At 41.9% G+C, this 24,377-nt stretch overlaps 1 protein-coding gene across 2 annotated transcripts in view; it reads right to left on the bottom strand.

Annotated features, from left to right (window-relative positions):
- Positions 1-24,377, bottom strand: part of REV3L (REV3 like, DNA directed polymerase zeta catalytic subunit) — an 88,517-nt gene that overhangs the window by 33,330 nt on the left and 30,810 nt on the right. Inside the window, exons 5-14 of one of the 2 annotated variants that reach the window (XM_058173860.1) lie at positions 24,164-24,284; positions 23,158-23,252; positions 22,648-22,752; positions 21,611-21,695; positions 21,386-21,525; positions 20,332-20,454; positions 16,878-17,112; positions 15,737-15,873; positions 11,133-15,231; positions 9,415-10,307 (exon numbers count right to left, since the gene is read on the bottom strand). In XM_058173860.1, coding sequence (XP_058029843.1) covers positions 9,415-10,307; positions 11,133-15,231; positions 15,737-15,873; positions 16,878-17,112; positions 20,332-20,454; positions 21,386-21,525; positions 21,611-21,695; positions 22,648-22,752; positions 23,158-23,252; positions 24,164-24,284 — 6,033 coding nt within the window. The remainder of the gene's footprint in view (positions 1-9,414; positions 10,308-11,132; positions 15,232-15,736; positions 15,874-16,877; positions 17,113-20,331; positions 20,455-21,385; positions 21,526-21,610; positions 21,696-22,647; positions 22,753-23,157; positions 23,253-24,163; positions 24,285-24,377) is intronic. The other variant, XM_058173867.1, reaches the window with a different exon arrangement.

Raw genomic sequence — 24,377 nt, 5'->3', positions numbered from 1 at the left:
AAGAATGACATTTGATCATATTTTATTTTATATATTATGCAAATTAGGTAAAATGTTGCAAATTCATTAATGGTTTATTTACCTGGTTAAACTTAAGATGCCAATGTCTTTATATATTCAAATATTATGGCTACTTTAAATGAGTAAATATTAAATGACTACCCTTTTTGTTTAAAGCCATATTTAATATTATATTGTCTTTTTGAAGGATAGGTAGTCACTCTAATCTTGAAAGATATGGTGGTATACTCTCTTTTCAAGAGACCATCGCTGAACTTCTCCATTCTGGACAATTAATATCTAGTTTGCAATCCAATCTTCTCTTTTGTGAGGAAGACTGTGGAAAATATTTAGGTGGAGCGACAAATCTTGGAGAAATGATTTATCTTTGTTTCAGACAAGGACGTAATAGGGGTAAGGATAGTTGTGCCTGTCAGTGATTTTTGTGGAGCTGGGATGTGAATGGTACATCCATCCTTGTGCTCCTTGATCTCTCAGCAGCTTTTGATAGCACTGACTACTGTATCCTTCTTAACCAGCTGCAGGGCTGGGAGTGGGAGACACCTTGTTACAGCAGCTCACCTACTTCCTCAGTGATTGTTTTCAGTTGGCACTGATGGGAGATGGGAGATCATGTTCACAGCCTCTCACTTGTAGAGTACTGTAAAGGTATGTGGGAATAACTTTGAGAGATGGGGGGGAAAGCTGCAGGTTGTGGTGCTGCTATTGGTTGAGGCAAATTTGGTCTCAGTTGTTGTGTTAGTTGTATCATGGTGTTCCGCAAACTCCTTACTTGTATATCTACTTGCTTTTGGTTTTGCAGCAATCCTGCAATTCAGAGGAACAGAAGTGGCCCCTGGGAATTGGATGCCATTTCTAAAACTCCAAGTGAAATCTTCTGCTTCTCTTAGGAAGAGCAAACTTGCAAGAGTGATGTCAGCTCTTTGAGGTAGCCCAAATAAGTAGCACCAACCATGAGTACTAACACTATTTTTATTGTAAGGCTACAGTAAAAGAATCTTGAAAGTCAGAAAGCATTTTTCTCCTATACTTTTACTTTCCAGAAAACTGGGAAGGTCTGTTGTGACCCAGGTCCCTGGACCCGGACTCCTGGACTCGGATGATTCAGAAAGTGAGGGAGAAGACCTGGCCAGCCCTGCTTCTCTTGAGCCCTTTCCCTCCCTGGCACCCACTCAAAGGGAGGAGGAGGGGCCGGCACAGCCTGATTCCATGGAGCCTGATTTGGCAACGCCCCAAGAACAGTTTTGGAGCAATCCAAGGTTACGTAGACAGGATCGCCGTGCGCAGCAGCGGAAGAGTTGGGACAAAGCCAAGTCATAATTGTCATGCAGTGACATCTGCAGAGACTATAAATAGGAGGCGGGACTTCCTGGTTTTTTGTCTTGGACAAAGTAATGAGTTGGCGCGAGCTAATGAATTGGCGCGAGCTAACTGTTTCAATGGAGGGAAGAATATATTCGTGAGTAATTCTGGCCTTATCTATAATTTCCTCGTTATCTCCAGAAACTTGGCAGGCCCCTGGGTAGACGTGGCCAGGACATGTATCTATGTAAATAAAAGGAAAAAAGGAAGGCCTCTGACGGACTCTTTGCTGGGAGTATTGGGGGAAGGGAAACAGAACATTTTGTCCAAGACCTGACTAAAACATCTTCCACCAAAGATGGATCAGCAGCAGGTACAGCAGCAGTTAGAGCAGCTACACGCGGCTAATCAACAGCTCCAGCAGCAAGTGGCTCACTTGGCAGGCCAACTTGCTGCCAGGAATGTGCCTGCAGCCCCCCCCCACTTCCTGCACCACCAGCACCCAGGGTCGCCCCACGTTTTGTAACCGCTGCGGAAGAGCCCATGGAGTTGGGAGCGGCCAGACCTCGCCTAACAGCCCAGGAGCGGAACCGGAGGCGCCAAGGGGGATTGTGCCTGTACTGTGGGAGCCCGCCACTTCGCTGCTTCTTGCCCCAGAAAGCGGCGGGCACGCACGCCGGTCCCCGAATCACAGCGTGACCCATCGAACGGAGCAGGCCCGACCTTGGGAAACCCTAGGTCGGGCACGCATTAAGCCCCCACTGGACGCTATGGAAGTAGACTCTGGGCCCCTCGGCATCTGATTCTGGACACACGGATATGGTTGGGGAACCAGTCGGACGGGCTCCAGGCGCATGCGCTGGTGGACTCAGGGCCACAACAAACTTTATGGACCAGGCCTTTGTGACCCAGTTTGCGGTCCCCGTGGTTCCGTGGACCCTCCGATGCGGTAGAGACAATTGATGGGCGAGAACTGGTGTCCGCCCCATTAAAGTCGCCACCCAGCCTTTGCGCCTGGCTATTGGGGACCATGAGGAGGCGATCCAGTTTTATGTCACGGCGGACCTTCATTTTCCCTTGGTCCTTGATGGCCTGGCTTCGACCCACGATCCTCAGGTGGCCTGGTCGCGAACGCCATCTCTTTCCCGAGTCTGCAGTGCCGATCACATCCGCCACACCTGTGCCAGCCAGAACGTCCCCACCGCTGCCATCACCTTGCCTCCTGAGCTGGCGGACTTCGCCGACGTGTTCAGCGAGAAGGAGGCGGACCGACTACCCGCATCGGCCCTACGATTGCCCGTGGACCTTCTGCCCAACGCACCACTGCCTGTGGGACGCCTGTATTCCATGTCGGAGCCCGAGTTGGCCGCCTCAGGGACTTCCTGGACAAAAACCTGGCCCGAGGGTTCATCCGCCTTCAAAGTCCCTCTCGGCCCCGGTCCTCTTTGTGAAGAAGAAGACAGGGACTTGCGCTTATGCTGTGATTACCGCCGGCTAAACGCCATTACGGTGCGGAATCGCTACCCCCGCCGCTCATCCCGGAGCTACTGGAAAGGTTGCGAGGCCACGATCTTCACCAAGCTCGATCTCCGGGGCCTACAACCTGGTGCGGATGCGAGAAGGAGACGAATGGAAGACGGCATTCGCACCGATACGGACACTACGAATACACTGTCATGCCATTTGGGTTGACCAATGCTCCGCCGTTTTCAGCACTTCATGAACGACGTGTTCCGAGACATGTTGGATCGGTTCGTGGTTATCTACCTCGACGACATCCTGATTTACTCCCGGTCCAGGAAAGCCACCTTCGACACGTCAGTCTGGTTCTGCAACGCTATGGAGCAACAACTCAATGCGAAGCTGGAGAAATCGTCTTCTTCCGGACTTCCATAGAATTCCTCGGGCATATCATCTCGCCCGAGGCATAGCCATGGACCCATGTAAAGTAGAAGCTTTGTGTAGCTGGGAAGCCCTCGTCGGGTGAAGGATGTTCAGCGCCTACTGGGCTTCGCCAACTACTACCGGACCTTCATCCCGGCTTCGCCACACTGACAGCTCCACTTACCCAGCTCCTCAGGAAGAAGGTTGCATTCGGTGGGGTCCCCCGCAGCAAGAAGCATTCACAGCCCTCAAGAAAGCCTTCGTCACGGAACCCGTCCTGAGGCATCCCGACCCGCTCCGGCCTTTTGTGGTGGAAACGGACGCGTCCAATGTGGCTCTGGGAGCGGTGCTGCTACAGGCTCCGGCGAATGGCGGCACACTTTTTCCCTGCGCTTACTACTCCCGGAAACTCAACCTTCCGAGCGCAACTACACTATCTGGGAAAAGAGTTGCAGGCTATCAAGGCTGCATTCGAGGCTTGGCGACACCATCTGGAGGGGGCCCGACATCAGGTGGAGGTCCGAACGGACCATCGGAATCTCGAGCACCTCACCACAGCTCGGAAGTTGAACCAGCGGCAGATCCGGTGGTCGTTGTTTTTTGCCCGGTTCAACTTCGCGTGACCTACATTCCCGGCGGTCACTACCGGAGGGCGGATGCCCTGTCCCGCAAGCCAGAGTACCTCTGCGCCAAGGACCCCCTTCCTCCACGGACAGTGCTGCCGGCAGAAGCCTTGGCCGCAGCACGGGAGCCAGTGGACTTGCGGGCCCAGGTGCGAGGCGCAGCGCCAGGACGCCTGGTCGCAGCAAAGGAGAGCGGAGGTGGGCCCCACGTCTCCTTGGACCTTGGAGGAGGACTTACTCAAGTTTGGGCGATTATATGTGCCCACAGGACCACTCCGAGCCCTCGTCATGACCCAGTGCCACGACAACCCTGCAGCAGGACATTTTGGGTTCTTCAAGACCCTCCACCTGGTGACACGGACCTTTGGTGGCCCGAGTGCGGCATGATATACATGCCTACGTGACATCCTGCGTACCGTGCCGGCAAGCCAAGACCGCCACGGGGCCCCTCCCGGCTCCTCCAGCCCTTGCCGACACCCGACAGACCCTGGGGCGATCTCTATGGATTTCCTGACAGACCTGCCGCCGTCCTCTGGGTTCACCACGGTGCTGGTGGTGGTGGACATGCTCACCAAGATGGCACACTTCATCCCATGCCGCGGACTGCCCACAGCCGCAAAACGCCCGCCTCTTCCTGCAGCACATCTTCCGCCTCCATGGTCTACCGGACAGGGTGGTTTCGGACCGCGGAGTTCAGTTCACAGCCCGCTTCTGGAAGAGCCTGATGGCGCGTTGGAGGTGCAGGTATGTCTGTCGTCATCGCACCATCCGGAGACCGACGGGGTACAGAGAAGGTCATCGGTATACTGGAACAGTATCTCCGTTGCTTCATCAACCAGCAACAGGACAACTGGGCCGACTACCTGTCCCTGGCGGAGTTTGCTTTTAACAACTCTCAGCACACCTCTACTCAGATGACCCCGTTCTTTGCCAATGTGGGTACCATCCGCGGCTCTTCCTCTGGCACCACCGGACTCTCCTGTTCCCGAACGCAGACCTTCCTGACGGAATTGCATGCGGTCCAACAGTTGGTACGTCAGCAGCTGAATCGGGCAAAGGAGGACTACAACGTCCGCCGACCGCTCCCGACGGGCAACGCCCCGCTGGCAGTTGGAGACCGGTGTGGCTCTCCACCAAACACCTCCCGTCCGACCGCCCGTAAAGAAGTTGGACCACCGATTCATCGGCCCGTTCCTGTCGAGGCAGTCATCAACCCGGTAGCCTACCGACTGACCCTGCCACGATCCATGCGGATCCACCCGTTTTCACGGTCCCTTCTGGTTCCTGAGGCCACACCGAGTCCCCTTCGGTGCCCAACAGCACCCGTCACTGTCGCCGAGGGCGGATCGGAGGAATACTGAAGTCCACAGCGTCTGAGACTCCCGCTGGCTGAAGGGTCGTTTCCAATATTTGATCGCGTGGAAGGGATACGGGACTGATTTCTCCTGGGTAGATGCCTCCGACGTTCATGCCCCTGACCTGGTGCAGGCCTTCCATGAGCAGAACCCAGCCCGACCGCATCCCGATCGTCAGCCCCGGGGGAAGGGCCCTGCGGTGAGGGATAGTGTTGTGACCCAGGTCCCTGGACCCGGACTCCTGGACTCGGATGATTCAGAAAGTGAGGGAGAAGACCTGGCCAGCCCTGCTTCTCTTGAGCCCTTTCCCTCCCTGGCACCCACTCAAAGGGAGGAGGAGGGGCCGGCACAGCCTGATTCCATGGAGCCTGATTTGGCAACGCCCCAAGAACAGTTTTGGAGCAATCCAAGGTTACGTAGACAGGATCGCCGTGCGCAGCAGCGGAAGAGTTGGGACAAAGCCAAGTCATAATTGTCATGCAGTGACATCTGCAGAGACTATAAATAGGAGGCGGGACTTCCTGGTTTTTTGTCTTGGACAAAGTAATGAGTTGGCGCGAGCTAATGAATTGGCGCGAGCTAACTGTTTCAATGGAGGGAAGAATATATTCGTGAGTAATTCTGGCCTTATCTATAATTTCCTCGTTATCTCCAGAAACTTGGCAGGCCCGTGGGTAGACGTGGCCAGGACATGTATCTATGTAAATAAAAGGAAAAAAGGAAGGCCTCTGACGGACTCTTTGCTGGGAGTATTGGGGGGAAGGGAAACAGAACATTTTGTCCAAGACCTGACTAAAACATCTTCCACCAAAGATGGATCAGCAGCAGGTACAGCAGCAGTTAGAGCAGCTACACGCGGCTAATCAACAGCTCCAGCAGCAAGTGGCTCACTTGGCAGGCCAACTTGCTGCCAGGAATGTGCCTGCAGCCCCCCCCCACTTCCTGCACCACCAGCACCCAGGGTCGCCCCACGTTTTGTAACCGCTGCGGAAGAGCCCATGGAGTTGGGAGCGGCCAGACCTCGCCTAACAGCCCAGGAGCGGAACCGGAGGCGCCAAGGGGGATTGTGCCTGTACTGTGGGGAGCCCGGCCACTTCGCTGCTTCTTGCCCCAGAAAGCGGCGGGCACGACGCCGTCCCCGAATCACAGCGTGACCCATCGGGAAACGGAGCAGGCCCGACCTCGGGGAAACCCTAGGTCGGGCACGTACTAAGCCCCCACTGGACGTTGCGGAAGTAGACTCTGGGCCCCCTCGGCATCTGATTCTGGACACACGGATATGGTTGGGGAACCAGTCGGACGGGCTCCAGGCGCATGCGCTGGTGGACTCAGGGGCCACAACAAACTTTATGGACCAGGCCTTTGTGACCCAGTTTGCGGTCCCCGTGGTTCCGGTGGACCCTCCGATGCGGGTAGAGACAATTGATGGACGAGAACTGGTGTCCGGCCCCATTAAATTCGCCACCCAGCCTTTGCGCCTGGCTATTGGGGACCATGAGGAGGCGATCCAGTTTTATGTCACGGCGGACCTTCATTTTCCCTTGGTCCTTGGGATGGCCTGGCTTCGGACCCACGATCCTCAGGTGGCCTGGTCGCGGAACGCCATCTCTTTCCCGAGTCTGCAGTGCGTCGATCACATCCGCCACACCTGTGCCAGCCAGAACGTCCCCACCGCTGCCATCACCTTGCCTCCTGAGCTGACGGACTTCGCCGACGTGTTCAGCGAGAAGGAGGCGGACCGACTACCCCCGCATCGGCCCTACGATTGCCCCGTGGACCTTCTGCCCAACGCACCACTGCCTGTGGGACGCCTGTATTCCATGTCGGAGCCCGAGTTGGCCGCCCTCAGGGACTTCCTGGACAAAAACCTGGCCCGAGGGTTCATCCGCCTTCAAAGTCCCCTCTCTCGGCCCCGGTCCTCTTCGCGAAGAAGAAGACAGGGGACTTGCGCCTATGCTGTGATTACCGCCGGCTAAACGCCATTACGGTGCGGAATCGCTACCCCCTGCCGCTCATCCCGGAGCTACTGGAGAGGTTGCGGGAGGCCACGATTTTCACCAAGCTCGATCTCCGGGGGGCCTACAACCTGGTGCGGATGCGAGAAGGAGACGAATGGAAGATGGCATTCGGCACCCGATACGGACACTACGAATACACTGTCATGCCATTTGGGTTGACCAATGCTCCCGCCGTTTTTCAGCACTTCATGAACAACGTGTTCCGAGACATGTTGGATCGGTTCGTGGTTATCTACCTGACCGACATCCTGATTTACTCCCGGTCCAGGGAAAGCCACCTTCGACACATCGGTCTGGTTCTGCAACGCTTGCGGGAGCAACAACTCAATGCGGTTGAGAAATGCGCCTTCTTCCGGACTTCCATAGAATTCTCGGCATATCATCTCGCCCGAGGGCATAGCCATGGACCCATGTAAAGTAGAAGCTTTGTGTAGCTGGGAAGCCCTCGTCGGGTGAAGGATGTTCAGCGCCTACTGGGCTTCGCCAACTACTACCGGACCTTCATCCCGGCTTCGCCACACTGACAGCTCCACTTACCCAGCTCCTCAGGAAGAAGGTTGCATTCGGTGGGGTCCCCGCAGCAAGAAGCATTCACAGCCCTCAAGAAAGCCTTCGTCACGGAACCCGTCCTGAGGCATCCCGACCCGCTCCGGCCTTTTGTGGTGGAAACGGACGCGTCCAATGTGGCTCTGGGAGCGGTGCTGCTACAGGCTCCGACGAATGGCGGCACACTTTTTCCCTGCGCTTACTACTCCCGGAAACTCAACCCTTCCGAGCGCAACTACACTATCTGGGAAAAAGAGTTGCTGGCTATCAAGGCTGCATTCGAGGCTTGGCGACACCATCTGGAGGGGGCCCGACATCAGGTGGAGGTCCGAACGGACCATCGGAATCTCGAGCACCTCACCACAGCTCGGAAGTTGAACCAGCGGCAGATCCGGTGGTCGTTGTTTTTTGCCCGGTTCAACTTCCGCGTGACCTACATTCCCAGCGGTCACAACCGGAGGGCGGATGCCCTGTCCCGCAAGCCAGAGTACCTCTGCGCCAAGGACCCCCTTCCTCCACGGAAGTATTGGGGGGAAGGGAAACAGAACAAGGTCCCTTCTAAGACACTTCCATACTCTTCTTAATTCTATGGGCTCTATTACAGATACATCAGGTTCAAAACTCTGCCCTTTCCTCTGTAACATCCAGCTAAACTGTTAGATGAGATTATCCATCAGTTCAGATTTTGGTATCATGAGTACTCTAGTAATACCCAATTTTGCATCTCAACTCCAGGCTGCACAGGTGAAATGGTCAATTACTAAATCAGTGTCTGGAGGCCATTTAAGTCTGAATGGAGACTTTGGCTCAAGCCTGACAAGACTGAGTGGCTGTAGTATTGGGTTTTCATGTGTTGGGTAAGTTTTCACTGTTGGTCTTGGATGGATTTGAGATTAGTAAGCAACTCTCTGGTCTTTCTGGACTTGACGAGCAGGTGGCAGCTGACACACAAATTCATCGTGTGCCAGTTGTCTCTTTTTCCCAACTAGGAGGTCCTATAGTTACTCATGCTCTGGTTATCTAATTACTAGTTTGAAATGTGCTCTACATGGGGCTGCCTTTGAAGACAATCTGAAAGGTACAGCTATTTCAAAATGCAATGGCCTGAGCAATCATGGGTATCTCATTATGCCCATGTATTACTACACAAACTGCAGTGGCTGTCACTTGGCTTCAGGGTACAATTTGAAATATTGATTGTTACCTATTAAGTCCTTTATAGCATAGGGACATGTTTTCTTAGGGATCACCTGTCTGTAATAGTTTCTGCCTATTTGATACATTCAGGCAGAATAGATATGCCCCAGATCCCCTCAATTAAGCATTGTTATTTTAGGGGATTGATGAAGTGTGTCTTCTCTGTCTCTGCTCTCTGGAACAGCACTCCCAAAGGAAGTATGGTGTTAACTTTCTTGGGACTCCAGGCTCTAAAGACTAAGTCTGGACTTAGTGCCTCTATGGAACTTATTAGATTTTTATTGCTTTGGTTGTTTTTAGTCTGGGCTGCCACTTTTTGTTTCATGCTTTTAATTTTTTAAATCTGGATACTGTAAGCCACTCAGGTGTTGTGGGGTGAGCAATCATAAACTTAATACAACAAGTAAGTAATACAGTAACTAACTGAATTTAGTTTTAACTGCTGCATTTCTTTGGTCATAAGCTTACCTGATAATGGAGTATATCCAAGTGCTTCTGGTTTTCCTTGAGATATATGCTCCCTAATAGGTGTACTATGAAAGCAAATATCAGAATTGCCATCCGGTTCTTTGCTCAATGGGGAGACACAGAATTGTATTTTGCTTTCCTTTTTGACAGATTTCTGTTCTTTCTCAGCTATGGATTTATTTTCTTCTAGAGAAGACAATACGCCCTCCGAGTTTTCTAAATTAGATTGCTTAGAATCAGTGGATACAACTGGTTGCCAGGGAGGAAGTCCTGGTGAATCAGGAGAACTATAATTGATACAATCTTCCTCTTTTTTATCCTTATCTATTGCTGCAGTGACAAGTGGCACTGTCTTTACTTTAATGGTAGACTTACTCATTTCAGAAATATTTACACCAAACTTTTCCATAGTTTGAGGTGATGTGGAATTTGAAGATGAAAAGCACAGATCTTCTGATTGTACAGCAGGTTTGTTTGGTATACCAGAACTCACAGCAACCTTGACTATCTGATCACACAGATTCTTAGGCAAAGAAATATTGTTCAAGCTCTCATCAATCTTTTCTATTTCAATTGATTTGATGACAGCTCTTTTTTTTAAATATTCATAATCTTCTTTGGCTTGAAGCCATGACTGAATTTGCTGGTAGCTTGGTGCACATTTGCAAGGCATGATCACTATCTTTTTGTCATTAATTTTACGGATGTTCCTTTGTTTTTTATCAGTAGAAAATTGGGTATTTCGAAGGGGAGAACCTGGCCTAGGACTCTGGGCCATTGCCAAAAATGCAGTCTTCCATAGTTGTAGTCCCTCCAAAGAGAAATCTCCTTCAAATTCAAGTAGATCATTTGGAAGTCTAGATTCTACTGTAAGTACTCTTCCTCCAATCTCTCTGTAAAAATAATTACTTTAATTATTTTTCTCATAAACAGAATTTATTTTACTAGTAGTCTTATTTGTCCTTACTGTTTTCATCCATCTAATATCAAGTAAGTATATATTTATTGTATAATGGAAACTTTCCTATCTTCTACTGAAGCCCTCAAATCTATTCTAGAAGGTCTTCAACCTCCAACTCAGATTTGGAAAGAACAGAGGGGTGAAGAAGAACAGAGAATCTGATTTATCAGGAAAAAGTATTATTTTCAACACAAAACTACTATATACAATAAAATATACCAGTCTCCAAAGCGGAAGAGAGTCTACAACCCACGATTGGATTAGCCTTCCTGTACACTGGAGAATATACAAATATATAATAAATAATAAAATGTGGTTAAATTACCTAAGCAAAAGAATAAACAAGTCAAAATCCTTTAGGTTCTAAGATAATAGATCCAAGGTAATAAACTAAAGTTAATAATTGACTATGAATAACCTTGTTGATACCCAAGAATATTTTTCTAAAATGGTAATTTATCTAGTTTTATTTAAATACTTCAGAGTAATACCCAATCATTCTTACATGTCATGTTCACAATGATTATTTAACTACACAAATAAACCGGAGTGTCTCACTTTTATAGCTGAAATTTAATTGTGATTCTATGTAGCTCTAACCTTCACCTTGTAAGCCTAATGGGTCCAGAAAGGAAGGCTATATTAAATTGTATCCAACTTTTTAAATCTTATGTAAAAATTTAAACATTTCTATTGATATAAAAAAGAGAAATATGACTACAGAAAGTCCTATTGACTATCTATATAACCACATTACCTTGGTTTTTCAGGTACATCAGAGGGGTTGCTGCAAAAAGGTTCTTGATAAATTGTTTCTGCCAGATCATGATCTAATAAAGTTGACATGATTTCTTCACGACTGGGAGGTGACATTAGAGGTTTAAGGATGTGAGCAGCACGAACTGTAGAATTCCCATTTTTTGACTGTGATGGAGAGCTTGTAGATCTAGGTGAACTGTCAGGGGTTGGTGTTAATCCCTCATTGTTTCTTGAAATATACAACTCTAAATCTTCAGAAGCAGCATCCATAAGTTCACCATCGGGGGAAGATAAAATAGAAGAAAAAGAAATACTAGCTGAATCAAGCAATTGCCCGGGTTCAGAAATGACTTCCTTTCTAAAGGGATTTTGATTCCAATCACCATTTGGAGATGAAAGATTAAGAAAAATTGCTTTCTTCATAATATTTCTATCCAACTGAAGTTGTTCTTTAGGACACATTTCAGCCTGCTGATCATCTGCTGGTGAATCAGGTTGAGACGTAGATGGAAGAATGGTTTTCCACTGATTGTGGAGAAGATTTTCATTGTTTTCCAGACATCTTTTATCAAAAAGTTGAGGACTATGTTGGCCAGATCTTAACCGAGACTGCGGATCTGAATTATGCATATTTTCTTCCTTAGATATTTTATTATGATTCAAAAATTCAGTTTCTGCTGTTTGACCTGGATAATGATCCTGAGCTACATCACTCAGAAACTTCTGTGGTAAATTTTGATCTGCTGGGACAAATTGACTTGCAGAATACAAACTACAAAATCCTGTCTGCCCTATGGCATTAATATCAAAATTGTAATTATGATCAGGTGACAGACTATCTTCAAGTGAGTAACAACTTTCAAAACCTGCATCTGAATAAAGAATAGAACTATCAGTAAGTGTAACATGGCCAGTTTTATTACTTAGTTGTTTTGCTGAGTCTTTTAAAAGCTTGACTACCTTTTCTTTAGATTTTTTATCCTTGGGAATACGAGGCTTTCTTGAGGATGCAACAGAACAAGATTTTTTAGCTGGTTTATTTGAATCAAGAGGGAAAGAAGCATCTATGTTTGACTGAGATTTAACTGTTGCTTGTTCATGAATGTTGTTCATATGCATTTTCTGTTGTCTCTTTTGGAGTAATTCTTTCAGAACTGCTAAGCCAGAATGCCCTTCATTGAATGCTGAAGGAGTTACCAGACTCTTGCTCTTACATTGAGAATCTGTTTGAGCTTGAGATGTTGTTTCTGACACTACTTTTTGTTTTGTATTTTTTTCAGGGCTAAAATGTGCCACATCCAAAATAAATCCCTTCTGTTTCTGTTCCCATTCTAATTTGTTCACCGGACTTCTTAAAGAAGCTATAAAGCATTTTTTTGGTAACTGAAAAGATCCATGGCTTTCCTCAGAAGTTTTTAAAAAAGAAGAAATATGATCAGCATGCTTTGTTGCTTCTGAAAAATGAACTATTTGCTGCTGATTATCTTTACAACGCAGAAAGTTACCAGGATGAATCTGATCAGTATTGATCACATCAGAAAAAATAGAGTTTTCATTTACTTTTCCCACAGAGAATAAAAGTTTGTTTTGTGAATTTGTAACTTCTTCTGTCTTTTTAAATGCATCCTTAGAACTATATGCCTTCAGTGCTACCTGAGATATACAGTTACACTGGTCATATACATTATTTTGAATTGAGGATTCTTCCATCCTAAATATACCACTCTGACTATTAGATCTTTGGAAATTTATTTTGGCTTTTTCCCTTCCAGATATCAGAGAAGCTATGCCTGGATGAATATCCTCTGTCAAACTGGAACCTTGGTGCCCAATAGGCTTTTCATTTTCCAACAATGATTGGAAATAAATTAATTGATTTACTTGGGCATTAGCTGTTAATGAAAGCTGTGCTGAAGATGGATGTCCTGTTTCTGTTTCAGTTGATGCAATCTCTTTCGTAAATGGTTGTGAATTTCCTAGGTTGTGAACATTCTCAGGTAAATCCCAGGGGTGTGGTGTAGGTTTAAGTTCTGCTAAAGGAGGAATACTATTTTGACCATCTGCAACTGTCACCAATGTTGAAACTTTTTTAAATTTTTGTTTCTGTTTTGATCTTGGCTTTTTCTTCAAATTATTTCTAGGTTTATTAGACTGATTGGTTTTTTTGCTTCTTATAGTAGCATTAGCAAATTGCTTTCTACATTTTTTAACCTGAGTTTTTGACTGAATGTGTTTTCCCACATTGGAATTAACAGTTTTACTGCTGAACGTATTAGTATTTTTAAACACTAATGTTTCTTTTTCTAGATTACACGCAATTTCTTCGGCATTTGGATCAGTGGGAGACCAGCAACGGGGTGGGGATACATTAACTGGACTTGCACTTCTTTCTGACAGAAAACCTAATTTAGACATAACATCACTATAATTCAAGTCACAGTCTTCAGTTTCAGCACTGTATGATGGCAGAGGAGGGGAAAGAAAGGCGTGAGTCCTTTTTCTGAAATACAGGGTTCTTCTAATAGTTTTACTTTTTATATTTTGTGGTTTCCCACCCAACCTTTTCTTGGTGGACTTACATTTTGCTTTTCTTTTGTTACTTTTCTTTGGTGTTAATGGATAAATAGGATATTTGGTTGCAGGTGAATCAGGAACTTTTGGCCAGAAGTCCTTCAAAGGTGCAAGCTTCTTATATAGATTCATTCTCTCTTCAGTAAGAAACACTTGTTCCTCACTAGAATCTATTTTTCCCAACTTAACAAGCATATTTTTCCTCCCCCTGAACCTATTAATAATAATATATTTTATAATAACAGGTGGCAATTTTCTAGAAAGTCGCCTTCGTTTTCTACATTTTTTAGAACCATCCACATCTTCATCATTTTCTACAGTAGAATGAGGTAGCATGATTTTTGTATTATGTATGCCCAAACTAGATTCACTGTCTTCAGTTTCATAATTTATTTTACGTTTAGCTCTGAGTGTATATTTATTACTACACAGCCCAAATGTTTGCTCAGATTCTTGAGCAAAATCTTCAAAATGACAATCAGTATAGTTCCTGGTGTCTCTGGACATTTTGTTTTCAAAAACCATATGATGAACTTGAGTATCATTTGGTAACAAAATGTCTCTATCAGAAATATTGCTACTTGCATTATCTTGTACATAGCAACTTTCTTTCGTAGATAAAGCATCCGTGGCACTTGCAGACTGCTGATTGCTAAGAACCATTTTCTTTTTATTTCGTTTTAGCTTAGACTGTTTTTTGCTGTGTTGTAGTTTGTATGTCACAGGGCCCAACTTCTGTGGCTGATTGAGACAATTAGAAAGAACTACACTAGGAAAGAACATATAGTGTGCTGCCTGTTGATTTACATTTGTTTTTTCAGCTTTGTGTTCCTCAAATTCTTCATATCTAAGTTTAAAGTTATTAAGGCTATCTCCATCAGTGCTTTTTTCAGAAGAAAGAATAAGAGTCTGATTACCCTTTGAGCAAGACGTAGTTTCACAGTTTTCTGGTGCTGGGAAAAGGCTATTTAAATTGGTAGTGTTTGCTTTTATATTTATTTCAGAAGATGTTTTATTTTTGGAATAAACTAAATCTACAAAGTTAGACTTCTTTGTTAGAATATTTTCACTAATTTGGTGGTTCATATGCTGAGATACATCCTTTGCAACCTTTCTAATTCCAGTATACTTTCTGCTAGGCAGGTGTCTGCTTACAGAGGATATGTCTTCACACAAAACAGGCCCTTTTTCACTTTTATTATTTTCCTGATGTGGCTTTTCAGAATGGAGGATATTGTTGAAGGAAGCTGGGTATTTCATGTTGTAAATACTTTCATTTGAAAGAGAATGGATTGATAAATCAGGTCTTATATCTATCATGCTTGGTTGAGTAAGACCTTCTAAGTCATCAGTATTTAAAACATGAGAAGAAAGGGCACTTGTGTGTTTACATTGAAAAGTTATTTTGGCAGATGATGGGGGTTCCAGAGTAGCAGCATCTTTATGAAAAATTGTAGTCTTTACAGTTTTGCTTGTTGCAATTGCAGAGGTGTGGGTCCGAGAACCTTCATTGTTCAAAGGATTGTCTAAAACAGAACAGATGAGGGTTTTTTTTTACTATTTTTTCTCTGAGGTTATATTGTTTAAACTATCAGCAAATATAAAGATGTTGTTTGGCCAAATAATAATTATTGATGATAAAAGAATATAGCTAAAGAAATTCTAAGAGCATCAAGCAGTACAAGACCATAATATGGTATGAGGGATACTTTAGATAATATTCATAGAATTTCACAATATTTATAACAAGATTATGGAAAGCCCCTAAGTTTTGACAACTACACTTAATTCTGGCTACTTAATTTTTTGTTGGTGAACCACTTGAAAGTATTGGCTCAATGTTATGATTGGGATGGTTAAAAACAAACTCAACAGTTTCACCTAAGCTTAACTTTGTGATGTATGTGGGACAAGATTCCTATCAAACGCTTCTGCAAAGCACCTAGCCCATATATGTGACACAGAGATTGTAAAGAAGAACTATTGTTTCTGAAAAAAATGCAACTGCAAAACCTTTTTAAGCATACTTACCACCATTTTCATCTGCAGTTCCATCTAACTGAGGTATAGAAAGGCTTGCTAGAAGCACGTTATCATTCCAGTCCATATCATCTTCAGAAGAACTATCATCTTCACCTGAACTTTGATTTCTACTTCTGCCCATTGACCTACAAGAAATACAATTTATTTTACATGTTTAAAAATTTCTGACTATAATCTGGTAGTTCAATTATTATGAGACATTTAATCTTGGATAAAAAAGACAAATAAATCTGTACAATTCACTTTCCAGGTTGATGACAGTCTGATGAGTATTATTGTTGTGATGAGATCACTTTCTACTCAGATCTAAGACTGTATCCTTTTCCTGGGCAAAGTTATTGAGGTGAAATAACTGTTCAGATTGGATCAAACTAAATTTTTAGATAAATTTCAACTAGGGTTTAAGTCTTGTTTGAATTGTTCATCCTATTAGATGGCTTTTGCTGAGACATAGGTAGGCAGAGTTGATTCTCTATGATTTTTGATACAATTTATCATAGCATACTATAGAGATGCTTTAAATTTGTACCTGTTTTAGTGAGTTGCAAATAGATACTACATGTGTCTTCTAACACTTTCAATTCTCTTTATGACAATTAGGGCTAAATAATATTACAGAAAACCAGTATGACTATGTTTTAATTAGGGCTTCTAGATTACCTTGGTTAAAGTCTTATCTACTTTTTTTTATTATTTGCATTTATATCCCGCCCTTCTCCGAAGACTCAGGGTGGCTTACACTATGTCAAGCAATAGTCTTCATCCAGTTGTATATTATATACAAAGTCAACTTACTGCCCCCAACAATCTGGGTCCTCATTTTACCTACCTTATAAAGGATGGAAGGCTGAGTCAACCTTGGGCCTGGTGGGACTTGAACCTGCAGTAATTGCAAGCAGCTGCTGTTAATAACAGACTGCATTAGTCTGTTGAGCCACCAGAGGCCCATGTTAGACTGACTGAATTTACATTTATTCCTATACCTTGTCCTACAGACATTTTTTTGATATTATATTAAATCATGGATAATATATAGATTATATAGATTTTCTTCAGTAGTATGGAAGGTTCAATACAGGTTGAACAGTACTTTTGTCAGATACCCAACTGTACCAAAAAAAGAATATACCTTCTCTTTACATCAACATCATTTGAGTTGCTGTCCCATTGTTGGGACATTAGCAAACTGAGCTCCATTTCTTCTTTTTCAATCTGTGGCTCATTTTCTTCATCATCACTGTTCTGAAGATTTCTATAATGTCCAGAATAATGCTGTGATGATGCATTTTGTTGTACAATCTCATATCCATCATCTTCCAACCCAGCTAAAAGATGTATCATGGCTTGATCAGCACTGTTATTCACTATAGGAAAAAAGAATGTATTTTTGTGTCTGTTTTTTTAAAAACAATTTCTGTTAAAAAACAATCTCTGCATTGGTTTTTTAATAAAACCTAAAAACCTCACAATCTCAATGCCATAGATGAACAAAAATACACAAGATTTTTCGTTTTTATTATTATTTCTCTCATGTATCCTGACACGTGTTTACTGGGATATGATCAATATTATGTTGACTTGCATATTTCATGTTGAGCACAAATGAATGGTTTATTTATTTATTTAGCATATGGTGATGGTACATTAACCAGGAGACTACAGGGTTAGTACAGAGGAGTTGTTTGGCTGCCTAAGGCTGCTAGTCCATTTGGTTCACCCTTGCGTGCTATTCAAGGTGCACCAAAGGGTAAACTAGCTCTGCACTCAGAATGGTTAACAGTGTTCTTCAGTGTCATCCGGGGCGATTCCCTCTGATGACGCCTCGCAATTGGGGGTTGCATTTGGGCAAGTCCTGCACCAGTTGAGATTGTACTTCCATATGAAGTACCATTATTTTTCCCATTGAAGTGGTATCTATTTATCTATTTGCATGTAACATGCTTTTGAACTGCTAGGTTTGCAGAAGATGAGGCAAGTGACGTGCTCACTCCGTCATGTGATGCTAGGACATGAACTCCCAGAGCAAAGATTATCTCCAGGTTTTTAAGCCACTAAGCTAATACACCTTTTTACAAATGAATAATGGAAAAAAAATAGCTATGAATTGGGGGAAAACTGGGCCGCCTTCTGAATGAATGCAACCTGGAAGAAAAACATATGTTAGGTGATACGAATGGACTGATGGAAACCAGAAAAGAAAATAGAGAAAAGTAATTTAGTAAGTATTTTTCAGAAAAAGATCCATTTGTTTCAAATTTTTGGCTTCAGCATATTTATACATACATATAGCAAAGGAAGGAATCTAAAGCATTATTGGTTATAAAAGATTGAGAAAATTAGTGAAGAACACCAGAAAGAAGAGTTATTTAAAGTGGGACAGCCACATCTGAATGTGCTAATAATGGATTTGGGGGAGGGGTAGATATGGAAGAAGAGAAATGAAGGAAAATAAAGTGAAAGAATGACTGAATAAACATGTAAATTTTGTATGATAAATAGTACAAGATAAATTCCAAGAGAGTACATGAAAAATGAACATAAAGAAAAAGTTGTGGAAAGTACTTGAATTAGTGTTAAAAATATGACTTTAAAGAATGCTTCAAAGAGAACAAGGGTGAGAAGAAGACAAATATGATATTGATGGAAATAAAAATTATATAAGAAGTGGATGAAAAGCAGTGGTGTAATTCAGCCAGCTCTATCCAGATCGTGTAATCTGGTAGTGCCAGCGGCAGGAGGCTTCGCCCACCCACCCAGACGTCATCACATCCCATTTTTGACCCTCTGCGCATGCGCAAAGGTTCTACGCATGCATGGAGGAGGCGTGCACGCTCACATTTGTGAACCAGTAATGAAGGTAAGTGAAAAGGGTTTAAACAAAGTCTTTAGAAGAGCGTACAAAAATGATGAACTTATTTGGGAGGAAACTAAAAGGAAAGAATAGGGGAGGAATATTTTAGCAACTTGCAAGGAAATGATAATGATATGTTGAAGAACGCTATTGAAATAAATACTATAAAATGTCAGTGTCCAGGAAAGAAGTAGATGAAAATGTAGTAAAAATGCTGAAAAATTGTAAGGTTACAAGGTCGGGAAAGGTACCAGGAATGAGTGATAGATGTTGTGTGGATTTGGAAGGGCGCATAGGGGCACCGAAGGTCAAAAGACTGCATGGAAATCATGGAGGAGTGCTTAGAGGTGCCATAGGAGTCAAGTACGGTCCATAGGAGGATAACAAGGGTCACGAAGGGTGCATGAGAGTACCATGATGGTCAAGGATGGCATGTGGAGGTGGTATGGGTTGGATCAGGGAAGGTACATGTGACTAGCATGGATTGGGGACGGTGCATGAGGTGTTACGTGGGTTGGGAAAGGCATGTAGGCAGAGCAGTTCAAGGAAGTCGTATAGGCAATAGGTTTGGGGAAATACACAGTGGCATGTATTGAGAACTATGCATGGAGGTTTCTTCCTCTCTGTTCCTCTCTTCTTTCTTTCTCCCTTTCTAGCAGTTAAGTAAGTGGCTGCTGCTAGGAAGGGGAGGGAGCAAGTATTGAAGAGAAACTGGCCAAACCAGGGGGAGGGGTCAAATGGGTAATTAGTCTGGAATCCCTATATGGGCACAAGAAGGCAAAGGCCAACCCCCTCCTTAAATGCAATTGAACCTTATCTAGTCTAATCCAGGTACAAACTTTCAGTCTGAGAAAATTCCTGTGTATAAGCTTGAGAAATAAACAGCTAAATGAACTCTTCACATGTGGCTCTGGTTTTTCATCCTGACAGCAAGGGATAGCAAGAATAGTTGGAAAATTATCATGGAACATTGAAAATGAAGATCAAATGACCACAGTAGCAGCCTAGCAGCAGAGCAGTAGCAAGTAGCACTGAAACAGCCACAACCTCCCCAAATTTCATTCCTTTGGGAGTCAAGAGATCCCAGATTTTGGACACATGTTTTAAGTTTATTCATTTATACTTCACATTTCTAAACTGCCTGTCTCCCTGAAAGAAGCACTCTGGGCAATGTACAGTAAAACATCAAAATCTAAAACAGCATTAAAAATTAAAATGTTAAAGAGTTAAAATTTTATAATTAAAAATTTAAAAAGAAAATCAAAAGAGTTATGTTTGGATAGAGAACTTTAAAGAACAATCAGAAGTGTGTGAATAAGTTTAACAGGGTGGGTAGAAGCAATGATAATTTGCAAGGGCAGAGAAGAATAGAGGCATAATATTGTAAAAAATAGATTTCCTTTTCTCCTTCCTTTTGCCTTTAATTTCTTTTGCTTAATGATTCTTATACTTTCCGCACATTTTAAGCATGTGTATAATGTTAGGCGTATGTAAAAAAATAAACCAAATACATGGATATACTGTAAGTAATAAAAACGGAACCCACTAATAATTCTTATAGTACTTTTTAATTAGCTGATTTCCTGGCCCTTTAAACAAGCAAGACAAACAGGGTGATTAATACAATAAAGCCACACAAATTAATTATAACCAAAGTAATTAAAACACTTTAATATCTATATCTAAATATTCTTAATCCTTACTTAGAAAAGTCTTTGTGAATTATACTTACTAAACACAGGAGTATTATTAAATCTCTGAGATACGGGTTGGAAATACTGACTATTTTCCATTATATTCAAAATGGCTTCTTCATTTATAAGTGCATCCTCTTTATGTTTGCTTTCGGAGTCTTCTAAAAAATGAACAACAAGGTTGCCAATACTGTTTTACAAATATCACAAGACTATCAAATTCTTAAAATTCGCATTTACATTTTGTGAAGATATATATATACTGCGAACATGCTTGTGGTTCAAGAGAAGTACGATGTATTTATACTCCATTTTAATAAAGTGATCCATAAATCAGCTTTCTTTTTCTTATCTACAGATTCTTTTTGTATATACATTTGTTTTTGTTCAACTGTACCCAACTCTTGGAGACTGCCCAGACAAGTAGCCAAAGTCACCTTGCTGGCTTTGTGCCTAAGGTAGAATTAGAACTGACAATATTCTGGTTTCTAGCCTGGTATCTTACCCACTACACCAAGCAGGCTTTCATATTATAAATTACATATACATATGTAATACATATTACATATTCTATACACTTAAATATAAGTAGTAAATTTCCATTATCTCCAAATACTGAATAAGCAATAAATATGAATTTGTTATTTTCTTCAGCAGACTGGAATTAAGCAATACATCTTATATATAAATCTTACCAGAATCTGCTGAAAATTTAACAAATAAAGTATGTTAAAATGTTTCATCTTAATTATCTTAATATTACCAATATTACTAATAACACAGTTATAGCATGATATATATATATATATATATATTTGTCTTAAAAGTTCATCATAAGCCTAAGTTAAATAGTCAAGATACTTACCAATAATAAAAAGCATATTAACATTAAATAGGATTATATCAACACAAAGTATATCAACAAATTGGTAATAAAGGATAAAATAAAATACAGATGAGAAGATCAGTCTGTTCAGTGGAAAAGTTCTTGTGTTCATTTCAATATCTTCCTTCCTTCTTTCTGAATAAACCAGATCTAATAGGACAAGTCATGTAATGGAGGAAAACAACTGCTGTATTAATAATACTAACCTCTGTGCAGCTCCTTATCACTGTGTACTTCTATCATATTTGCTGGTGAGCATGAAACAACTTTAGGTATCTCAGAATGTAATGTCAATTCAGCAGAGAATTCTTGTGATTCATTATTGCTGTCCATTGAGCCAGATGTCCTAATTAATAATTTTTTAAAAAATTAATGTGATTGGTGAATTCAGAGGTAAAAAGATAAAGATTAACATTTAAATTAATACTTACACAGAAAAATCACTTTGCTTGAGTATTTCTTTAAGTCTCTTCTGAAAGATTCTTTCACTTTCTGTTGGGGCCACAAATCCACGATCTTTTTTTCATGAAAAAATGTAAGCAATTTAGATTCACTATATTAATATTCTCTCCCCTTAAGAATTGTTATTAAATTGAAAATAAAGCAATAATACTGACACAAAATGATGCAAGATTTTGAATTATTTGAGGAAGGTAACATAAAATGAAGAAGTGACGCAAAATATACTCAAATTAGGCAATGAATTTTAGCCATAAGTTTCAGAGTAGTTCTTGTCAGTGTAACTGTAAGACATAGGTAAGCAATTGATTTTCCCAATGCTACATGAGAAACCAGGACTGTTGTGGAGAACTAAACCAACAAAGCTGTGAAAGTGCAGAGGCATGCATGGACACAAACAGATAAATGGGGGGGGGGGAGTAGGAGTCACCTTCAAAATAAAAGCAATCCAATTGTATTGCATGTACGGCATATACTTATTTACATTTAATTTCTAATTTCCGATTAAGCTCACGTGGGCTGGAAAGGGACAGCCAAAGGGGCAGATGTAGGGACCCTAAAATGTCCAGGTCTGCTATAAGATACTAAACTAATGCATTCTTGAATTTTTAGCATCTTCCAGATGCCTAAAAAAACACATGCAATTTACTTATATGTCACTTCTTAGATACAACACTTTGCAAATTATGGCACTGCATTTATATTATTCTAACTTTAAGAACGAATGCTTTTTCTTCACTATATCTGCTTTTTTGGACCTAAAACTATACTGGTAATAGAAAATGAAAATGGAGTTCTAAATAAAATGAAATATAATCCAATGAGAACATATGAAAGCAACAGATAAAGAGAAGAAATTCAGAAAATTTTATGACGTCATATTATATACGTTCCAATATTTTTATAAAAGATTTTTAAAAGAGGGATATAAAAATATCCCTCTTTTTATTTAGGAGTTCACAATAGCAGCATCCAATCAAAATTAGACATTTTAGTCCAACAATTCTACCTTGTGAATTAGGAGGAGTAATTTGTGATGACTCTTTGTTCTTCCTACGCCGCTGTTTCTCATCCTCCCATATTGCTTGTAACCCTGGATTCTGACCAATCTGGGCTAGAACAGAAAAGATGCAGCAGAATCAATTGCAGTGTCAAGCTTATTAAGACACAGCTTTACAAGAGGTTTTCTTGAATAGCAATACTGAGAAAAAACTGCCCTCCCTCATGTTTATCATGTTAGGCTTATATTTCACCTTTTACCCAGAAGCTCAAGAGATAACAATTGACCTAAAATCACCCACTATGATTTTGTAAATATTAACAGTTGAGGGTGGACTTGACTGGGTACAGTTTAGCATCTTCCCTACTGTCTATCAAACAAGTTATTTATATTTTTCTAATTAAATATATTATTGCTTAATGGAACTCAAATATTTTAAGTGAAGGAATTATACATTGAGCTGCAAAAACAACGAACCTGAAAATATACCATGTGATCACACAAAGAAAAATACGTTACCTTCAATATCCAATCTATTTAAAATATCAGCAGCTACTGCATCCACTTCCAATTCACAGGTACTCTGTGGCTCTACACCTTCCAATATCAAAGAGCTGCATTTAAATTAAAGTTAAAAGAGTATATTATATTGTATTTTTAAAAAATGTATTATATTTAAATGTAGAAATTATATGTCAAGTTTTGTATCAAAATACAGAAATAATCACAGATTTACAGTGGTTTTAACCTTAGTTCAACTAAAGGATGAGAAACATTATGTACAAATGATAATTTCCTTCTTATTCCACCAGGGCTAAAAGTGAGCTTCCCCCAATTTTGCATAACAACACAAAAGTAGGGGCTAAAGGTATATATGGAAGAAAAAAACCACCAGACTGACATGTCACAATCAGGTCAATGGAATTCAAGAACAAGATTAGAGAAGGGATTGTTGAATATGAAAAGTCTGATTATGTATTTACAATGCAGTACTCTTCAAATGTTGAGGGCCATGCTTGTCATAATTCCTGCTAACATGGCTAAAAGCCAAGGGATGAAGAAGTTGCAATTTCAAACATTTGGGGACTATTAGAAGTGAGCGTACACATGCACATACATAGGCTAACTATAAGTATTAAAGACAAATGTTTATTTCAGTTACATTGCTGGAAAAATGTGTCAGCAGCCATAAAATATAGGAGAAAATTGGATCAAATGTCATAACATTTCAAAGTAGTATCAATTATTTAAGAGATCCACAAGTCCAAGACAATCCTCCCATTAAAACATTCTAAGTAAATAAGAATACATGGGTGCTAGCATGTTCTCAGAAAGCTATTTCTATCCTAGTATATAAAACAAAATAAATTCAAAATTAAATGAAGAACTTTTATTGTAACCCACTGATTTAGATTTGTGGCCCTACCAATCAGTCAATCTACAACTTTGATTAAACTAGTTAAACCTGCAGCTATATTTAGTACTAATATATGTATGTAGATATCCCATGGGTTAGGATACTTGCTAAGGCAAATATGTATCCAGATATGCCAACCTAGGAATCTGATTATCTTCCCACTGATGGGGTCTGGTAGCAGGTCTTGTCCAATTATCTCCGCAACTTCCAATTTCTTCAAATGCATCACCTATATATAAAACATAACCAATATGTCGTATTAGAAAACATGCCACTTTGAATCTTTATATATTAAACATTTGAAATACTGCTTATTTAACAA

Source organism: Ahaetulla prasina, chromosome 1 (assembly GCF_028640845.1).
Source record: "Ahaetulla prasina isolate Xishuangbanna chromosome 1, ASM2864084v1, whole genome shotgun sequence".
In the NCBI taxonomy this organism is placed as follows: Eukaryota; Metazoa; Chordata; class Lepidosauria; order Squamata; family Colubridae; genus Ahaetulla; species Ahaetulla prasina.
This window is presented reverse-complemented; position numbering and strand designations above follow the sequence as displayed.